At 46.3% G+C, this 19,753-nt stretch overlaps 1 protein-coding gene across 1 annotated transcript; it reads right to left on the bottom strand.

Annotated features, from left to right (window-relative positions):
* Positions 1-866: 866 nt before the first annotated feature.
* CCDC198 (coiled-coil domain containing 198) lies at positions 867-19,362 on the bottom strand. Its single transcript, XM_053284902.1, has 6 exons — positions 19,306-19,362; positions 18,785-19,061; positions 14,480-14,562; positions 5,725-5,814; positions 2,716-2,805; positions 867-1,073 (listed from the first exon to the last, which is right to left on the bottom strand). Exons 2-6 carry the CDS (start codon positions 19,008-19,010, stop codon positions 906-908), a joined length of 657 nt encoding a protein of 218 aa, XP_053140877.1. The 5' UTR covers positions 19,011-19,061; positions 19,306-19,362; the 3' UTR covers positions 867-905.
* Positions 19,363-19,753: the final 391 nt, after the last annotated feature.

The raw sequence follows: 19,753 nt of genomic DNA, 5'->3' as shown, positions 1-19,753 counted from the left end.
CCTGCCTGCAACCTTGGAGAAGACGCTGCCAGTCTGTGCAGACAATACTGAGCTAGATAGGCCAATGGTCTGACTCAGTATATGGCAGCTTCCTATGTTGCACATATCTGCAGTTGGGTCATAGGGGCCCAGTTCTTTAATTTATTCGTGGGGCAAAAACAGGGCTTGGGTGGCCAGAAATGACTTCCAGCATCATTTCCTGTCACCATGTTGTAGTGCTTAGCCATTTTGTGGCTCTTTTCTGCAAAACAAATTCACAAAACATGAATGAAAGTCAGAGGATTGGGGTGGGGGGCATCTCTGGAGAGCCATGTACTATATTTATTTCTGATCCCCAACCCACCTTTTAGTTATTTTCCGCACACTTTAATGTGCTTAGGTGCCTGATCCACCAATCCCCATAGTTTGAAGGTCTCTTTATTTGTGGTTTCATTATCTGTGGAAATAGGTGGGAATGGAACCTTCACAGCCAAACCCAGAGACCCACCCCCACTATTGCTAACTCTAGAGATTATCCAGAAACACCCCTTTAAAAAAATTAAGGGACGGGGTTTACTGAGCCATAGAGAGAGCCAGCCTAGCCAGTCGGCAATGCTGGTGCCAGTGAAAGGGTAAGATTATAGGGCTTTAGAACATTGGTACCATGTAGCATTGGTACCTCTCCAATGCCTGGAGTGAAGCACCAGAAAAATGGGTACAATTTGTTGAAGCAATCTTCCTGTTCAAATTCGTGGACGTTTCAGGTCCAGGACAACATTCTTCCTACATTCCAGACAAGACATCCAATTCCTGGACTGTCAATCCTGGACATGTAGCCACCCTAGATGTTTAATCATATGGCAACAACAGCAGTGCAAACTGGGACATCTGCTAAAATTGGACCACTTGCACAGTGCCATGTGGTGTCACTTACCACGGCCGCCATTAAACGTTTGGTCATGCTCGATGGTGAGCAGGTCCTCCTCATCAGAGGTGTCATTCCTCTGTACACTCCAAAGCATTCCTTGCAAACTGTGGTCTCTCCGTTTTGACTCCATGAGTCTCGCCTCCCGCAGATATCTCTTGAGTTCTGCCTGGGTTTATAAATGAATCATCAGGAGCATATATGTGACAGATTTAAAACCAGTTTAAGTCCCTCCCTTCTCTTTGGGGGAACCTGGGAACTGTAGCTGGGACGTGGAGGAGTGAAAGGCTTGCAAATTGAATTCTCAGCACCCTCAACAAACTACAGTTCCCAGGGCTCTTTGGGGCAACCGTGAGAGTGAAATAAGTACAAAGGCAACAGAGTTGTGCATTATAGACATATCCCAGAAGATGAAACAGATAACTTGTTATAAGTTACTAAACTTTGAAAAGCCCTTATTCTATCCACACCACCACAAGAGAGCAAGCAGCTCCCTTCCTCAGCTCGACTTTTAAAAGGACTTCCCCCCCCCCACACACACACCTTTTTCCACAGTGCCCAGGGAATGGTACAGGTGCTCTTGGTATAAGCAGTCTTTTCTGAGGCTGCAGTCTCATAAACTACTACAACTCCCAGGATTAGCCATGCCATTTCCTGGACTCCATGGCAAAAAAACCAAGTCCTTTTAAAAGTCAAGCTGGGCACTTTCCAGTTTTGACCCTGCAACGGGGTCACGTCGTCTCTCAGAAGTGTGCTTCCACACTTCCTGCGTTGTGACACCACAGTCCCTACGCTGACAGCAGGGTGCCATTCAAATTTCCAATGCCTTCTTTCGGATTTAATCGCTGTGATATAGAGCTAGGGCATCGTACTGTATATCTGGCATAAGAAAGTTGCTGTTTTTTCTGGTTGTTAGTTTCCGCGAGACTGCTCCCCCTGCTGTTTACGTTTCGAAGGCGATTTGCCTGAACGGGAACATTTTGCTGCTGTTGAGCAGCTAGTCTAGAAAATGCCTTGCTGAAAGCTGTCTCACAGCCAAGTGTGAATAGAGACTTTTCTCCTGAGCCCTGCTGGTTCCGGTAAATAGTTTTATGTGGGGAGGGGGAGGTTTGGGGGATGCCAAAGCAACATTTCAAGGGACCGAAGAGTTCAGCCTGATTTGTTTTGGCCCCATTTTGGTCACCACCAGATGGCACTTTGCTCCAGACTGAAGGGGGGTCAACGCAGGTTGAGGTGGGTCAAGCCAGAAAAGGCACCCAACACTTCACATAGGCCCAAACTCCAGCACTTAAGGTAAATCTTCCATACATGAACTACGTGGAGGTTCCATTTAATTATCCTATCTACTAGCTGTTGTGCTGGTTTGGAAGATACTTTGCCCATCCAGTCTGCCCTACATGATAAGGACACTTCTCTCCCCCACCCCAGGTGAGCCGTTCTTTCTTTCTTTGTAATATTTATACCCCACCCCTCCAGTACACTACTGCGTGGGGTGGCTCACAACATTAATAAAACAGATATATAGTGTAAAATAAAAGATTAATAGTTAAACAGGTTTAAAAGCCTGGCTAAAACCACATTTATTTTTTAAAAAATTTCAAATTAAATGTTATTAATAAAAAACTGAGAACTTTAGCGGCATTGGCAGTTAATGTGAAGCAGCCCCCCCCCGCAAAACACACTGTCCAAATACTACTTCAAAGTAGTCACTACTACTTTAGTACTATTTGAACCACAGAGTAGAAGATCCACCATTTGACTAGATGGTCCTCGGTTCTCATCCTTAAATCCTTCCAGGATTTTGCCGTTACCTCCTGCCTCATCTCCAGAATCTTCATCTTGTGCAGATGCTGCCGTCTTCTGGGGGGGTAGATAATGTCCTGCCCTCTCTTCTCTAGCTCCTTCCAGAATAGCAAGAAAAAAGTCGGGGTGGGGGAAAAGATACAGGTTATCAGCACTCCATCACTGTCCTAGCCATCACTGCTTTGGTCAGCCCACAAAGGGTATTTCCAGCTGACAAAGGAATGGACTTTGCTGGCATTTTTCTTAAGCGATCTTCTTATTTTCTTCTTATGCTATCCTCGTCCCAGGGGACGAGGTGGGCTCCCAGCCCTTCTTGAACTCCAGAATGACTGGAGCACCCCCAAAAAGGTCAGCCTCAGGAACAGCCAGGGGAGGAGGTGAGCTGGTCACCTGAGTCCACCTCCTGGCTTGCTGCATTCAGCCGGTTCCCTCTCCTGGAGAACTCTTGGCTCGCCTACTCAGAAGCAGCTGCTCCTCATCAGCTGCCTTGTCTTTAAATACCCCTATGCAGAGTGGAACGGGCTTAAAGCCGACTTCCAGCCCCGCCCCCTTCCTGACCTGGCTTCCTGTTTCCTGCCACACCCAACCTAGCTGTGTCTCCCTGGAGCTGTTTCCTGCCGCTCTCCCTGCCTTGCCCTCTCCACCCCACTAGGATCCAACCAGCCTGGGCCCTTCTTATCCCCACGGTTGGAAATTCTCTGTGGTGAGAGAATCCCTTTCTCATTATAGCAGAGTGCACAGAGGCACAACACAGCAGAATTTGCTTAGGCATGCGTGTATGCTGAGAGTAAAGTAACTTGGAGCCAGTTCATAGTTTCAAATCAATATAAAAGGCATTTATTAAGGAACTCCATTCTAGATAGGAAAGTGAGGAGTTAGGATCTCTAATCTATCTATCTAGCTGGATGCAGATGGATTCTGCATCTTCTCTGCACATATGGTGCAGGGCAAGAGACTTGCCATGTTGCAAGGTAGAAGGGCAGGTAGGGGAGAGAGAGAGAGGAAGGAAGTTAATCCCTAAGAGTACCAATCTACATTTCAAAGGGATAGAGTCAGAGCAGTGGAGAAGGGATGACCAATGTCTTGACCCTCTAGCCCTCTGACTCACTAGTCTGTCCTCCACTGTCTGAGACAAGAGACAGCGCAGAGTCCTTAACTTCCAACACCCACTGCCCCCCAAAGGGAAGGGAAGCCTCAGAGGAGGGATGCCACGCCCTTCTCCAGCCTCCACAGGGCCACCCAAGCGACCAGGGAACATGGCATCCCAACACTATCTATAAATCACAGATGGTTAGCCAGCTGGACCTCTGCACGAATGGTAAACTGAGACCATCAGAACTGTGCTCAATTTGACCCCTGCTGGGCAAAGAGGCACTTTTCAGAGAGGTGATTTTCTTTATATTAAGAATCAGGGGGAGAGCGACTGGCCCTGTCCAACCCCAGCACAGCATCCCCCCAGTGGCTGTTGCTGGTGTGTCTATCTTATGTTTTGTTTTGTTTTTAGAATGTGAGTCCTTTGGGGGAAAGGGCCCACCTTCTTCCTATTATTCTTGTTTCTTTGTAAGCTGGTTTGAGAATGTTTTAAAGTTGAAAAGCAGTATCAAAATAATAGCAAGAGGTTATTACTAAGGTCATTGGCCGCTATGTAACTAGTGATGCAGCCCTGTGAGTCAATCAATGGAGCTCCATTTGTGTACAATGGGTTCATGGGACTAAAGAGCTGGGGGAGACCAAAACCCATCTCGTCTTACCTTCTGCTGCAAGGCAGGAAATAAAAATGTAATTGCCCCAACAGATCAGGCCACCTTCCCTGGCTGGCATCCTGACTAACGCTATCCTTGTGTGTTGTGTGAGCTAGTTGCACGACGTCTGGCGCTTGCATTCCAGACTAGTGTTGCACTTTGCACCACCTCTGGCATGCTTCGTATGTAGGGGTCTGCACGAAAGGTTCGTGCCAAACCAGTTCGCCACGAACTGAAGCCGGTTCGCCTCAAACTGGGGCCAGTATGGGGGGTTTGATCGCAGACCCGAACTGGAGGAGGCTGTTTGGTACATGATCGAGTCGGACCAGGCCTTTCTATGGGCGAACCAGTTTAGCATAGTAAAGGGGAACAGGTGGGGGCGGCAAGAGAGGGGAAAAGGCACTTACCTGCGCAACTCATCTTCCGGTGCTTCCATAGGCGCTTCCTATGTAGCCTAGTCTCACCCATCAGGGCACTTCTCATGTTCTTCAGCCATGGCTCCTCCTGCCCTGTTTCTCCCTTGATCTCATCAACCACCTCTGTCCTCTACATGCCAGAGCAACCAGGATTTCTTATGGGAGGAGAGCTGGTCTTGCGGTAGCAAGCATGAATTGGCCCCTTTGCTAAGCAGAGTCTGCCCTGGTTTGCATTTGAATGGGAGGCTTCATGTGTGAGCACTGTGAGATATTCCCTTTAGGAGATGGGGCTGCTCTGGGAAGTAACCCTCGAGCCAAACTCCCCACCCCCTACCCCATCTGGTTTGGGGAGTTATAACAATTTTTTATTAAAACTCACCACCTCCAGGGGGCACTACCATGGCCATGGGAGTGTCTCTGACAGTTCCCTCTCCCGCCACCAGCTTCCACCTGGTCTTTAATTGGCCCAGTTTGGGCAGTTTTCTGGCCATTTTTGGCCCATTCTGGGCCTCTTTGAACTAGCAGCAGCCATTTTGGAGACTGCTGCACATGTGTGCTGCACATGTGTTAGAACCCCCAGACCGGCTCAAAGTCGAGCCAAACTGCGGGGTATGTTCGGGGGAGGGGGGAAACCGAACATGCCCAGTTCCATCCGAACTGGGCATACCAGTTTCATGCACACCTGTAGCGTGGAGATCCACAAGCCTCCTTCCATCTCTAGAGGAGAATGTGGGCTAGTGAGAGTTCTTGATGCTAGTGAGAGTTCTTGATGAACTGCCCCGTCACATCTGCCTTGCTCTCAGATTCATCAGCATTCGTTCTCAAAAGATTCCCCGCCTTCATACTCTGAGCCATTTACCTTTGCTTTGCACACAGCTGTTCCATCTCGCAGGCTCAAGAACCTGTCCAAAGGGATGTCTTCTTTTGCAAGAATGAGAGGTTCCAGCTTCTGCAAAGCCAAAAATGAGAATCTATTTCATGCCACCTTGTATTCCTTACATACATAACTTGTACTCTTAATTTTACTGTTGCAAGTTTTGCTGTCTTGATTATTGTTAGGGATGTGCACAAACCGCGGTTCGAGTGCAATTCAGGAGTGGGGACCAGGAGCTTTAAGACAGAGAACAGCAGGTCCTTAACTGTGTACCTTAACAGCGTACACAGATACAGATCTGTACACACAGGTACAGTCATTCAGCTATCACGTTAAACGCAGGTACAGAAGTACACTTCCTGTCCGTACCATGCATTTGAAGGGCCTGTACCCAGATTCACTTTTAAACTGAACCCAAATACTATCATTCACACAAACATATGTATGAGTGTATAGACATCTGTTCACTTGTACAGGATAATATCTGAATCAGGCTAGAGTGACAGCTGGTAGCAATTGGCAGTTTGAATTTGGAAATGGAGAAATGTATCCTTGAAATACTTTATAGCAGTCCTAGTAGTATTCTTGAAACTGAAGCATCCTTTGGACGCAGGTGCTCCTGGAGAATCGGGATTAGCAGCTGAATAAAGATTAGCAAAATGAACCTGGGAAATTGTAAGAGCCTGTCTGCTTCTGCTATGCTCTCTTTGCATATTTGTAAATAAAAGTCAAGGTTACTTTGGAGACCACAATTCTCCAGTGCTCTCTCATCCAATGGAAACTAAGCTCTACAGCTCTGTAGCTCTACCCGTTGTTATTAGTTACCATTTCCTGAACATTTTGGTTCAAATACAGATCCACAACAAATTATAAGACATCATCCCTGGTTTTAAACACTTTATGCATCTTCCAGGGTGTAAGATACCACTGCTGTGCCCTGCCTCCTTATAACAATTTTCTTGTAGATTTAAAGAAACTGAAAAGTGTGAGTCCCCAGGAAAAAAAGACAAGGGCAAGCTTAATCATATATTGTTGAAAATCTCTGTGTCATTTCTCTCTGTAAATTGTTTCTATACGTTCTAGAACATTTTTGTATCTTGGACTGTAACTTTTTAAAATTTTGTTTTTTGTATTTTTAAAAATTATTTTTAACTTTTTATATCCTGCTTTTTCTCCAAGGAGCCCAGAGCAATGTATATGGCTATTTTTGTCCACACGCTGTGAGGTAGGTTAGGCTGAGAGTGAAGTGGCTGGCCCAGAGTCACCCAGCAAGTCTCATGGCTGAACGGGGATTTGAACTCGGGTCTCCCCACTCTAAGCTGCTAATTCCTCAAATCTTATCCTTCTCCTAACAACATACTTTTGTTTTAAACTTGAAATAAAATTTCTTAGCTATAGATACTGAAACATTGAAGGTCTTTTGCTCATAATTTATTTCTGCCACTTCCTTGTAGAATGACCTTATCCAGTGTAATAAGCACATTTATCCAAGCTGTTTCTTTGCTAGATCTTAAAGTTACCCAGAACATCCAAATGTAATTATTCTGTGTTTACAAGTCATGCTACAGTAGAGAAAAGGACAACTTTTTGTCTCATACTTTGTAATCTCATACCTCTCTGATAACCTATTAACAAATGTTAACAGCCAGATTAAATTACTCTTGAGTAGTCCTACTGGAATTTTAAATAACCCCTTTTTAAATAACTCCCAAGTAGTACTATTAAGTCCCTTAGTTTGGAGATCAGCCACTTGCGTTTCTCTTATAAAAGACTCGCTTTCCTTTCTTCTTTCAACCAGAGATCTCTAATCCATAGTTTATGATGCATTTGTTCTACCCAGAGGTGCTCTTACCCCTAGACTTTGGGGCCGAAATCCAGGGCATCCGCAGCCCCTAGGGGCCCCCAAATCCTCTTTAGTCTGTCCCGGGTGGTGTGGTCGCCCGACACGACAGAACATGATGATGCTTAATTTGCAAGGGAGTGAGGAGGGACCTCCAAAGGCCTTGAGGTCCAGGCTCCAGAATTACCTAGGTGCACCTCTGGTTCTACCCTCCATTCCAATGTTCTTTCATTATTAGAAAACCACAGTAATAACCAAGTTAGAACATTTGTGTAAAATTATCCATTCAGAATACACCAACCAGTTTTTCTTTGGACTCGCTAGCTAATCTCTGGTTGACGTGGGCCTTCTTTCCACCCCTAGATACACTTTGGAAGTAATATTAGCCATTTTTTCAAAATTACTTCTGGTACATAAAAAGATGTAATGAAATGCAACACTCAACTGTGGTAATATTTGCATCTTACCTGCATTAATTTCCCCCATTATATACATATTCAACTGGGACTAAATCTCAAGCATTTCCAAAATGTTTCTTTAAAAACCATCTTTTGGCCTGGTGCCAAAAGGTATATGGGAGGGGAACCTGCCTAGCCTCAACAAAGACAGTATTCCAAAAAGCCAGGGCCACCACCCAAAAGGCCCTGCTACTAGCAGATGTCCACCATGCCTCTGACTAACCATGAAGAGGACCAGGGTCTCTGATTATGACTGTAGTGTGTTGGGGGAGGCACATAGAAAAGAAGGCAATCCTACAGAAATCCAGGTGATACATTCCAGCAAAAACTGCATTCATGTTTATACTATCACTATAAATCTCAACATGTTCAAATCTTTGGGAGAACAGAGACATTGGTCCATTTGTTTGACTGAAAATTGGCTCTCTCCCTGAATCCTACGTTGTGTTAACCATGTTCACAAGTGACATATTCCAGGCCAAAAAAAAAAAGGCATTCCTCACATGACATGTGAAAATACCAGTAAGCTGATACTCTGATGAGCTGCATTCGAATTCCTTTTATCATTTATTAAAGGGAGGCACTAATTTCAGCATAGTCACTAGGTGGCAGCAAGCAACACTACAAAGCCAGCTGTCCTTCAAACGCTCGACAGAAGCTTCCAATGTGTTAATAATCCAGCCCTGACTTCACTTGGGGAACTCTCCACACTTTAGGCTTTTTCGGTGTATTTATTTAAGTGTACACCTTAACACTTAATGTGAAAAATGTGACCAAAAAATGTTAGAATTAGACAAATTCAAAATAGCATTAGACAAATAGAATATTTGTCATTTAATATTTTAATTCAAAATAGAATTAGACAAATTCTTAGACAAATTCACGGAGGTCTATCAGTGCTTATTAGTCTGATGTCTATAGCCCACGTCCAACCTCAGAGGCAGGATTCCTCCAGATACCAGTTTCAGATGAGCAAGAACAGGAGAGAGGGCACACCTTCATCTCCTGTTTGGGGGCATCCTAGATGCAACTGGTGGGCCACTGTGAGAAACAGGAGGCTGGACTAGATGGGATTGGGCCTGATCCAGCAGGGCTGTTCTTATGTTCTAGAAAACACGTGTTGCATACATGTAAAAGAGGCAGGACTGGCTGAGTCCCAATCAACTCTACGCTGAATGAGTTGTGTTTCTATGGGCCATTTCACATTACAAATCCCAATTTCTCACTGTCAGTGAAAACTTTGGGTTTATAATGTGAAATGGCCCATAGAGAGGTGAATAAACACTGAAAGATTAATTTAAAACTAACTGGGCTGGGCGCAGAGCATCTTCCCCTTTAGTTCTCCCGCCCGCCCGCCGCAACCACTTTCTTTCCACCCACCGGCTGCCCACTGCCATTTTCTTTGCCCACCCACCACTGCCGTCATCATTTTCTCCCACCTGCCCGCCGCCGCCGTTTTCTCCCTCCCTCCCGCCACCATCATTTTCTCTCCTGCCTGCCGCCGCTGTGGAACAAGCACATTGAAGCTGTTCTCACGACCAGAGATTCCTGGATAGGAGAGGGTTGACCCAGGAATGTCTGGTTGTCACGGGCTACAGGAGCCCTCAGACCCAGCAGTTCCATCCTTGGATAGCCCATAAATGCTACTCAGGCTAAAAGTGAGGTAGGATATGAAGAGAGCCCATTCTAACCCCCTGCTTTTTTTCTTTTCTTTTTTTGTCATCTACAGCACCAGTGCAATTTAAACTGCGCCCAGGCGGCTGGCAGCCATGTTTACCATAGAGTCAGATAGAAAGAGGGGCCAGGCAGATTGAAGCTGCTGCAATACTGAGGGCTGCCTCTCTGCTGCTTTTGCAATGCATTGTGGTATAGCTGGAGGCCTCAGCTCCCAATTTCAGTACTGGAGATAGCCACTGCAGTCATTCATTCATGTGGGCGCACATGCAGCAGAGCCCAGGACTGGTGATATGTGAGAGCAGGCAGGTAGGGTCTGGCCTTCCCTCCAGCTTCCTCCCGTTTGGTCATGAGAACAAGCTCATTGACTTCATGCCTTGTATGTGAGCTGTGTGAAGCTTTGGGGTCCTATTTGGCTTTGGTCACACTTTGGCCCAAAGTAAAAGATTGTCTGGTTGGGGATGAAGCAAGACCGAAGTGAAGCAAACCAGCCCAAACCCTCCTGGGAAATGAAGTCTTTTCTGAGGCTGCAGCAATGGCCACAGCCTTAGAAAAGACTACACGTCCCAATAGTAACCCACACAATTCCCAGGACTCCAGAGGAACTTGTGGGCGGGGGGAGTTATTGACATAGTCAAGCCACAGACTATGGCTGTCTGCTCCCTTGTGGTTGGGAGCAAAGAAAGGGGGAAGTGTCCTGCCCTTTGCCCGCCCCCCACCCTCCGGTCTCATTAAGTAGAATTGCCCTCTGTCAATTCAGAGGGCAAAATTGTTCAGCCCAAAGCAATGTGGGATCACCCAAAGTGGGTTTGAAGTGACTAGGGAACCCTCCAAAGCTCTGAGGGGGTCCCCGAAGCAATGTAAGGCTGCTTCACAAAGCCCAACTGGCTATCCACTGTTGGAAACAGGAAGCAGGGCTTGCGAGACCAAAGGTCTGGTAGAGCTGAGCTCTTATTATGTCCTTATGCATGCTCACTGCTCTGACCTGCTGCCATGGGAATTCTGCCCAGGATTCTGAGTAGGCAGTCCTTCAGGGAGTGCCATGATAGATGTCCTTTCAACCATCCCATCACCCCAGATTTCAAAGCCTGAAGAACAAAGTTGAAAGGAAACAACAGCCTGGCTAGAAGCACCTGGCAGCATTTTTCATGAAATATGGAAGTGAATGATGAGTGTGAATAACTGTGGGAACGAGACAGCACAATGCAGGGAGACAGCCCTTCAAAGGGAACTTGTCAAAGCCAAGAAGGAGAACATGTATCCCTCTGGGGAACGGAGCCCCACCAGGCTCCCATTCCGCCGATATGGCTGGAAGGTACGGGACGCTGCTGAGATGTCAGCCTGTGAATTTCAGCCTCAGTGCCATGGCAGTCATTTGGGGGGACTGATAGTCATAAATGCTGCCTTTAGGAGACCGATTGTAAGGAAAACTTTCAATTTGGGGGGATTGTTTGGGGCCTTCCAGGGTTTTTAAATGGTTGTTAAACCGTAAAGGTTTGGCCTGGTTTTCCAGGGTTTTGAAAATTATTTCAATTGTTTTAATAATGGTTTTATGTTTGTACAGTTTTTGATTTTAAGAGTTGATTGATTTTAGTGCTCTGAGCCATTTTTGGAAGGGCGGTATAGGAATTAAATAAATAAATAAATAAATAAATAAAATAAAATAAAATTAAATTAAATTAAATTAAATTAAATTAAATTAAATTAAATTAAATTAAATTAAATTAAATGAGCTTCCACTGGAGCGGAGAGCTGGTCTTGTGGTAGCAAGCATGAATTGTCCCCTTGGCTAAGCATCTATCCAAATGCCTTGGTTTAGGGATGTGCGAACTGGCTTGACTTTGATGGCTCGCCCTCAAGCCGCTCCGGGCCTGATTTGGCTCAAACACAAGCCGAACCCTTCCCTCGCCCAGGGCCAGCTCAGGGCCAGTTTGGGGGTTCTAGATGGTTTTGTATTTTTTAAAATTTAAACTTATTGCCGGGTCCAGTGGTGGCCTTGTGGGGTGCTGCCACACAAGAGTCTCTGGTGGTTCCCCTTCCCCCACCTGCCTCCCGATCTCTGAAGGGTCATTTTGGCCAAAGTTTGGCCCATTTCGGCCATTTCTGAGGTGGTGGCGGCCATTTCGGAGACTGTCACAAATGGGGCTTGGCCATTTGCATGTCTGGGTTATGGCCATTCTGCTCACGAAGGTGAGAAAAATCAGAAATATTTTACATAGATTATTTTAACTTTATTCTGTAAAATATTGATGTTTGTTTATTTGTTTGTTTTAAAAGTTCATATGCCACCATTCATCATAAATGAATTCATGGTGGCTTACAACAAAATTCAGAATAAAAACATACGAAAACATGACTTCTGAAATCATAGAAATTCAAGACAAGGTGGTAAAAGACAAATGTACAGAGTGAGGGGAAGACCTGCTGGAATTTTTAAAAAGTCTTCAACTTTCATTTAAAATTAAACAAGGAGGGGACAAGCCTAAGATCATGGGGCATGGAGTTCCAGAGTTCCACATTAATGCAACAACAACAACAACAACAAACCCAGCCCCACAAGAACAGCCCTGCTGGATCAGGCCCAAGGCCCATCTACTCAAGGATCCTGTTTCACATAGTGGCCCACCAGACGCCGCTGGAAACCACAGGCAGGAGTTGAGGGTATGCCCTCTCTCCTGCTGTTACTCCCCTGCAACTGGTACTCAGAGGCATCCTGCCTTGGAGGCTGGAGGTGGCCTATAGCCCTCAGGCTCCGACTAGTAGCCAATGATAGAACCTCTCCTCCATGAAGTTATCCAAACCCCTCTTCAAGCCATCCAGGTTGTTGGCTGTCACCATATCTTGTGGCAGAGAATTCCACCAGTGGATTATGCATTGTGTGAAAAAGTACCTCCGTTTGCTGATCCTAAATTTCCTGGCAATCAGTTTCATGGGATGAACCCAGTTTCTAGTGTTATGTAAAAGGGAGAAGAATTTCTCTCTCTCCGCTTTCTCCACACCATGCATGATTTTATAGACCTCTACCATGTCTCCCTGTAGTCGTCTTTTTTCTAAACTAAATAGCCCCAGGTGCTGTAGCCTTGCCTCATAAGAAAGGTGCTCTAGGCCCCTGATCATCTTGGTTGCCTTCTTCTGCACCTTTTCCACTTCTACAATGTCCTTTTTTAGATGTGGTGACCAGAATTGTACACAGTACTCCAGGTGTGGCTGCAAGACCAATAGCAGAATAATCAACACACTCTCATCAGAATACAAATTGTTTTCATTATCATTCTAAAAATCCCAAGTGCATTGAGCCTAGTGTGATTCCCTAGGAGAGAGTTCCATAAATGTGGCACCACCACTGAAAAGACCCTGCCCTGTGCAACCCAACCTGACTTCTGACAAAATGGGGATATGGATCAAGATCTCATATTCAAAAGCAAAGGAATGCATAAAGGATAAGGTGGCGCCTTGGCTAAGATGGGCCCAGACCTTTCAATGTCAATAGCTGACATCTAGACTAATGTTGTGTAGACTGAACAACATTTTGTGTGTGCAAGGGAGGAGGAACTATTTTTTTCCAAATTGCAGCCCTTTGTGCCTCCCAAAAATATGTCCCTGAGAGCCGCCGGACTCTCGTGGGACATATTTTTGGGAGGCATAAAGGGCTGCTGAAGAAGGAAGGATTGGCAAAAATCCCATCTACTGTGCACACAAATCATTATTTGGCATATACTGTGTTAGTCTTCGTTGCTAACTGAGCAAAGAGGCACCTTTTTAAAGTGGTGATTTTCTTATATTTAACAGGGGGAAAGCGACTGGCCCTATCCATCCCTAGCACAGCATCCCTCCAGTGGCTGTTGCTGGCATCTATCTTATGTTTCTTTTTAGGTTGTGAGCCCTTTGGGAACAGGGAGCCATCTTTATTTGTTTTTATTAGCCTACTTTCCAGTAGTCTTATGAGATCACCTGACATTTCGTGTGTCCATGTGTCCGTGTGTGTCTCCCCACCCCTCATCAACTTCACAGTGCCTGAACCAATATGACCCAAATCAGGTACAGTTGTAGGGACACATAGTGACACCTCAACAGTGTAGTTTGTGATGATGTCATCCACCCCAGTTTAAGATGGCAGACCCGTAACCATTTGAAGCACAAGTGGGATAACTTGTGAACCACCTAACCAATTTGAATCAAATTTGCTACAGCTGTAGGGACACATAGGGATGCCCCAATGGCATTGTTTGTAATGATGTAATCCACCCCAGTTCAAGATGGCGGACGCGTGAACATTTGCGGCATGTGGGCTAACTTATGGAATGTCTAACCGATTTGAACCAAATTAGGTAAAGTTGTAGTGAGTGACACACAGGGACACCTCAGTGGTGTGGTTTGTAATGATGTTATCATCCCCGATCCAAGATGGTGGACATGTGAACATTTGAGGCACAAGAGGTCTAACTGTGGACCTCAATTTGAACCAAATTTAGTCCAGTTGTAGGGATAGTGAAAGGAAAGTAGGCAGATTAGTTCTCACTAGAACAACTTGTTTCTCTATGCAAACTGCTTTGGGAACTTTTGTTGAAAAGAGGAATGTAAATATCCATCGTCATAGTAGTAGATGTCAGTCAGTAATTTCAGCCTGTCCTCCTTCAAGCATGTGCCCAACCCACTTTTAAAGCCACCTGACCCAGACAACGTCCCTACATCCCGTGACATGACATTCAGTACATTAATTCTATGTTCTGTGAAGAGGTACTATCCAAAAATTCCAAAGGCACCATACCTGAAATCTTCGTGGTGGATGCTGCTTTATAATGCTAGTTTCTCCTGCTTCCAGGGTGAGGTCTAATGGAACCGGCTTGGACACTAAAAGGAAGAGAAAAGCTGTTCTTGTGGTAGCAAGCATGACTTGTCCCCTTTGCTAAGCAGGGTCTGCCCTGGTTGCACTTGAAAGGGAGTCTACATGTGGGAGCCCTGTAAGATATGGGGCTGCTCTGGGAAGAGCACCTGCATGCTTGCATGCAGAAGGTCCCAAGTTCCCTCCCTGGCAGCATCTCCAAGGTAGGGCTGAGGGAGACTCCTGCCTTCAGCCTTGGAGAAGCCACTGCCAGTCTGTGTAGACAATACTGAGCTAGATGGACCTATGCACTGACTCAGTATAAGGCAGCTTCCTAAGAATGAGAAGAAGAGGGGAATCTTTAAACGCAATTCTAAATATATCACTTGTAATGCAGTTCATTTGTATTTCTTGTGCAAAGCTTTTAGAGAGCATGCGTGAAATGAGATGGAAGGAAACCTAGCCATCACCAAACCCGGAATGATTTTACGAATGAAGATAGGGAGAGACAGCATGGTTAGGGGATGTGCAGACCATTTCGGGGGTTCGGTCTGGAGGTTCGGGGCTTCAGGATCAAACCGAACCCCACCCCACTTCCATCCGGACCGGAACCGAACCTCGGGACAAGTCCGCGAATTGTTTGGGTTATTTTTTAAAAAATTAAAAATAAATAAATAAATACCTCCAGCCCCTTCGGGGGGCTTCATGTAGGCTGCGGGGGGGGGCTGTCTGCAAAAGTTCCCCCTCCCTCTCCCCCTGCCGGCTCCTTAAATCACCGCTGCAGCCAGGTAAAATGATTCTTTACGGCCTGTTCGGGCCGCCGCGCATGCGTAAATGGCCTATGTGAGGCCGGCGGGGGGAGGGGGAACCTTCGTGGACCCCCCTGGCAGCCTACAGGAAGTCCCCCGAAGAGGCTGGAGGTATTTTTCATGACACCCCCCGACCGGAGCGGACGGGGGTGGGCGATGGGGGCCAGATCGAACTTAGCCGGTCTGGTTCAAGTCCAGTCCAGACTCCAACCGAACCGGGCCAGCCGGATCCATGCACACCCCTACGCATGGTATAGTGGTCAAAGTATTGGACTAGGACTGGGGAGACCTGAGTTCAAATCCCCATGCAGCCATGAAACTCACTGGATGACTATGGGCCAGTCACTTATCTCTGGGGGGCCAGTTGTGAGGATAAACTTATCCTCTGGGTTCCTCAGGGGGAAAGTGGGAAAGAAATGTATAAATAAATAAATAAAAGGGACATTTCTCGAAGCTAACATATATTTTCCAAGGTTATGTTCCTCCAAGTAAACTTATATAAGGGTCGCACCTGTGAGGACAGATACTGTAGGACTGATATGGGGAAAATGGTACTCTGTGAAGACTTCCTTGGGAACCTCCATTTTAGTTGGCAAGGCCAACTCAGTGCAAAAATAGCAATGCTTTAGCAGCACCAAAGAAGTCAACTGTGGTTAAGGGGGTTTAGGGAAACCATCTGAGTAAATTTGCTGATGTTCCCCCTTAGGATGAATCTTGAATCTATCTGTCTATCTATTATTTATTATTTATTCGATTTCTATACCGCCCTTCCAAAAATGGCTCAGGGCAGTTTACACAGAGAAATAACAAACAAATAAGATGGAACCCTGTACCCAAAGGGATCACAATCTAAAAAGAAACATGAGATACAGTCACCGTAGGTCCTGTGCTGGGGGTGGAGAGGGCCAGTTACTCTCCCCCTGCTCAGTGCAAGAGAATCCCCACATTCAAAGGTGCCTCTTTGCCCAGTTAGCAGGGGTCAGAGGTCGGCATCACAAACAACGCCACAGCTTCACCTCTTCCTAGCAAGATCAGCCAGTCCCTTCAAGGCAGGCTGTTCTTGTTGAGATCAGGGCAGCTTTGCCTCACTGAGCTGGCATGGCGGCCTGAGAGAGCAGCTGGTGCGAATTGGGGCCAAGGTAGAGAGGGAGTTGGGGAGTCAGGAGTCTTGGGGACACATTTTTGGGTGGCGCATGCAACTGCAGAAGCAAGGCGAGAAAGCTCCTTCCCACATGTGCCAGGACAGACTGGAATGCCACATAGCTCTACTGGCACTTCCTTCGTCAGGATGTCGGTCCGTGTGTGTCCTAGGAAGCAACATTTTTCATAAAGATGTGCACAACAGAATTCAATTTTTTCCCCTTTTTGCCAAACTAGGGTGTTATTTATGTAAGCGTTCTTGCTGTCAAAAAGGGCTCAGGATGGCTTACCAAACGCCTGCAACTGATTTGTATTCATGGCAGAACCTTCCGACTTGTGAAATGAGACTCCTCTCAAAGGGGGGGTGTATTTCCTTTCATGTTTGGAAGAACGCCATATACAGTGAGATTATCGGGCGCGGTGGGGTGGGGGTGGGGGTGGGGGACACCCAGGCCCTCCGAGCCAAATTATAAAAAGGATTTGCCTTGCTTCATCTTGTTTTCCAATGAAGCGCATTCCTAGAAAAAAAGCTTCTTATGCAAATGCTTAAGAACGTAAGAAGGATGTTTTAAATGTTTAATTGCTGTTTAAAAAATTTCAGTTCCTGTAATCTTTGAATGTTTAAAATTTAATTGTTGCGTAATAGTTGGTTTTATTCTGTTTCTGTTGTGTTTGTTTTTGTGAACCACCTAGAGCCTTTGGAGTCAGGCGGTAAACAAATTAGATAGATAGATAGATAGATAGATAGATAAGAGGCCCAAAGGATCAGGCCAATCTCTCCCCCAAAACGATCTTTCTTCCGTGTGGTATTTTAGCTTATCCTCTTAATCCTCATTCCCAACTGCACCCAAACTTTGCATATGTAGAACAGCATTTGACCATATTGTTGTTTATTTATCATATTTATATGCCACCTGATTTGTGCATGTCTAGGCGGTAGAGATGTGCATGAACCAGCAAGAGGGTATGCTGCCGCCCCACGCCAGTGCTTTTCAGAACAGCGCGGGAGGGAGGTAAGCGGCGGGGGGGGGGGAAGAGCACCCTCCTTGCTCCTTAAAGGTAACCCCCCACACACCACCACCAAACTGGCCGGACTGCCAGACCGGTCCGGAAGTCTGGAAAAGGACCTCCAAACCGGTCTATGCACATCCGTACTAGGCGATGTACACAATTTAAAACACAAGTATAAAACAGAATTTTTTAAAAAAATACAACAATTTCACAGAATAAAAAGCATTTACAGTCTCATGGGATAAAAACAAACCATTTAAAATTAATTTCACTTAAAAGCCTGAGAAAACAGATGTGTCTTGAGGGTCTTCCTAAAAGCAAACAGAAGAAGATGCTCTTATTTTAACATATTCCAAAACCTTGGGGCAGCCACAGAGAAGGTCTGGCCCTAAGTTGCCACCAAACAAGCCAGCGGCAACCATAACTGGACCTCTCCAGTTTATTTTAATAGGTGACAGAGTTCATGGCAGTGAGGACGCTCTCTTAAGTACTCTGGACCCAGTGGTGCTTTTACTCCTGGATTTCAGGGCCAAAGTCCAGGGCCTCCACACACCCCTGCCCCCCCCCCCCAAATCCTCTTTAGACTGTCCTGGGTGGTGCGACCGCTGCTGGCCTGCATGGTGCCGGGCGGCCAAGTGTGATTATGACCTGTGCCGGGTTCTTTAGAGACAGAGCGGGGAATGGGGAAAGAAATATGTGGGATGGGAATATGTTAAGTTGTGTGTTGAAATGTTTCTGCTAATGCATATTTGCATAAGTGTGTGTGTGTGTGTGTGTGTGTGTGTGTGTGTGTGTGTAGGGGGATGGTGCTTAGTTTGCAGTGGGAGGGAAGCCTCCAGCAGGGGCGAGGAGCTCCAAAAGCCTTTAGGCCCAGGCTCCAAAATTACCTAACTGCACCTCTGCCTGGCCCCAAGCCGTTGAGGGCTTTATAGCTCTCATTATTTTCTTATTGTTCCCTGCCTCAGTTGTTTCCCCTCTGCCTGCTTTAGATTGCAAGCTCTTTGGGAGCAGGGGACAATCTGTGTTGCTTATAACCACACAGAAACATTCTATGAGCTGAAAGGGACCTTTGAGCTCTTCTAGACCAACCCCCCTGATCAGTGCAGAACACAGCCACAGCATTCCTGGCAGGTCACTGACCAGCTGCTGTCTGGAAACCTTCAACAAAGGACCGCCCGCCACTGCACAAGGCAGACCAAAGGGAGAGAAGGTTCAGTCACGCTTGATGCCTAAAGCGTGGTGGTAGCAAAGGAAAGAAAACTTTTGAAGGAAAGAAAAACAAAGCAGTCACCTGTGGGGCATCTCCCATGCCAGGTTTCTCGCAGGGGTGGCAGGTGTCTTTCCAGTCCTGGGTTTCTCTCCATCAGGGCAGCAACGGAGACTGAACTCCTCCCTCTCAGAGGACTCTGCAATCCGGACCCAGACACATTGCCCGGCTGTGGCTGCGTTTCCTCTTTTTGTGGCATGGGGGCCACTTTAGTCACCTTGTTATGAGTCCTTGAGGAGTTCAAGCCCATCTTTCTGAGTGGTGATGATGGGCCACTTTCCCAAGAAAGGTTAGCCCAATCCTGAAGAGGTCAAAATAACATACGTTTCAGTCCCCAGATCCAAAACATATGGAAAAGCAGTCCTCAAAATAGGATAATGTGGAAGAAGACAACCCCTAAAGCAATGTCTGCCAAAGGGCCCACTAAGAAACCACTAAGATCAGACAGAGACCACTAAGGATCCCTTTAAATCATGCAGCCAAACTCAAGCTGTCCCTCAAGAAGGGAGACACTCAAGAAGGCTGAGATGTTCACAATGGCATACATGCAGATCCTGTCTTCAGCTGCCTTTTCTGATGAACCTGTCTGTGTAGCACAACCTTCACCAGGTCTTCCCATGGGCTTTTTCTCTTCAAAGACACAAACACACACGTACTGAGAACCATTTCCATGGTGACTCCTCTCCAAACCCTTCCCATTTCCACACTTGGCCAGTCCAGTTAAACATTGACCTGGTCTGGGTATTTCCTGGGAGGGGAAAATGAGTCAGGCACTGAACATTAACCTAGCCCAGAGCATTCTGGGTGGTCAACATTAATTAACGAATAACTGGACTTTCAAGAATCCCACCGGCTCCTTTTTACCAAGCTTCAATTAACCTTTAATGCCTTCACAGTGTACCCATTTGCAAGAGACAGTATGGGGTCGCAGTTAGAGTGCTGGGCAAAGAAAGGGGAGAAATCCCCCCTCCGCCATGAAACTCAGTGGGCGAC

The sequence above is a fragment of the Hemicordylus capensis genome, chromosome 1 (genome assembly GCF_027244095.1).
Source record: "Hemicordylus capensis ecotype Gifberg chromosome 1, rHemCap1.1.pri, whole genome shotgun sequence".
NCBI lineage: Eukaryota > Metazoa > Chordata > Lepidosauria > Squamata > Cordylidae > Hemicordylus > Hemicordylus capensis.
Note: the sequence above shows the minus strand (reverse complement) of the source record. Positions and strands in the feature narration are given on the sequence as shown.

Coding starts and splice junctions, on each gene's coding strand:
- CCDC198 (XM_053284902.1), bottom strand. CDS start 19,010: ATGGGCTTGAACTCCTCAAGGACTCATAACAAGGTGACTAAAGTGGCC. Junction 14,563..18,784: donor GCATGGGAGATGCCCCACAG/GTGACTGCTTTG, acceptor TCTTCCTTTTAG/TGTCCAAGCCGGTTCCATTA. Junction 5,815..14,479: donor ATCCACCACGAAGATTTCAG/GTATGGTGCCTT, acceptor TTGGCTTTGCAG/AAGCTGGAACCTCTCATTCT.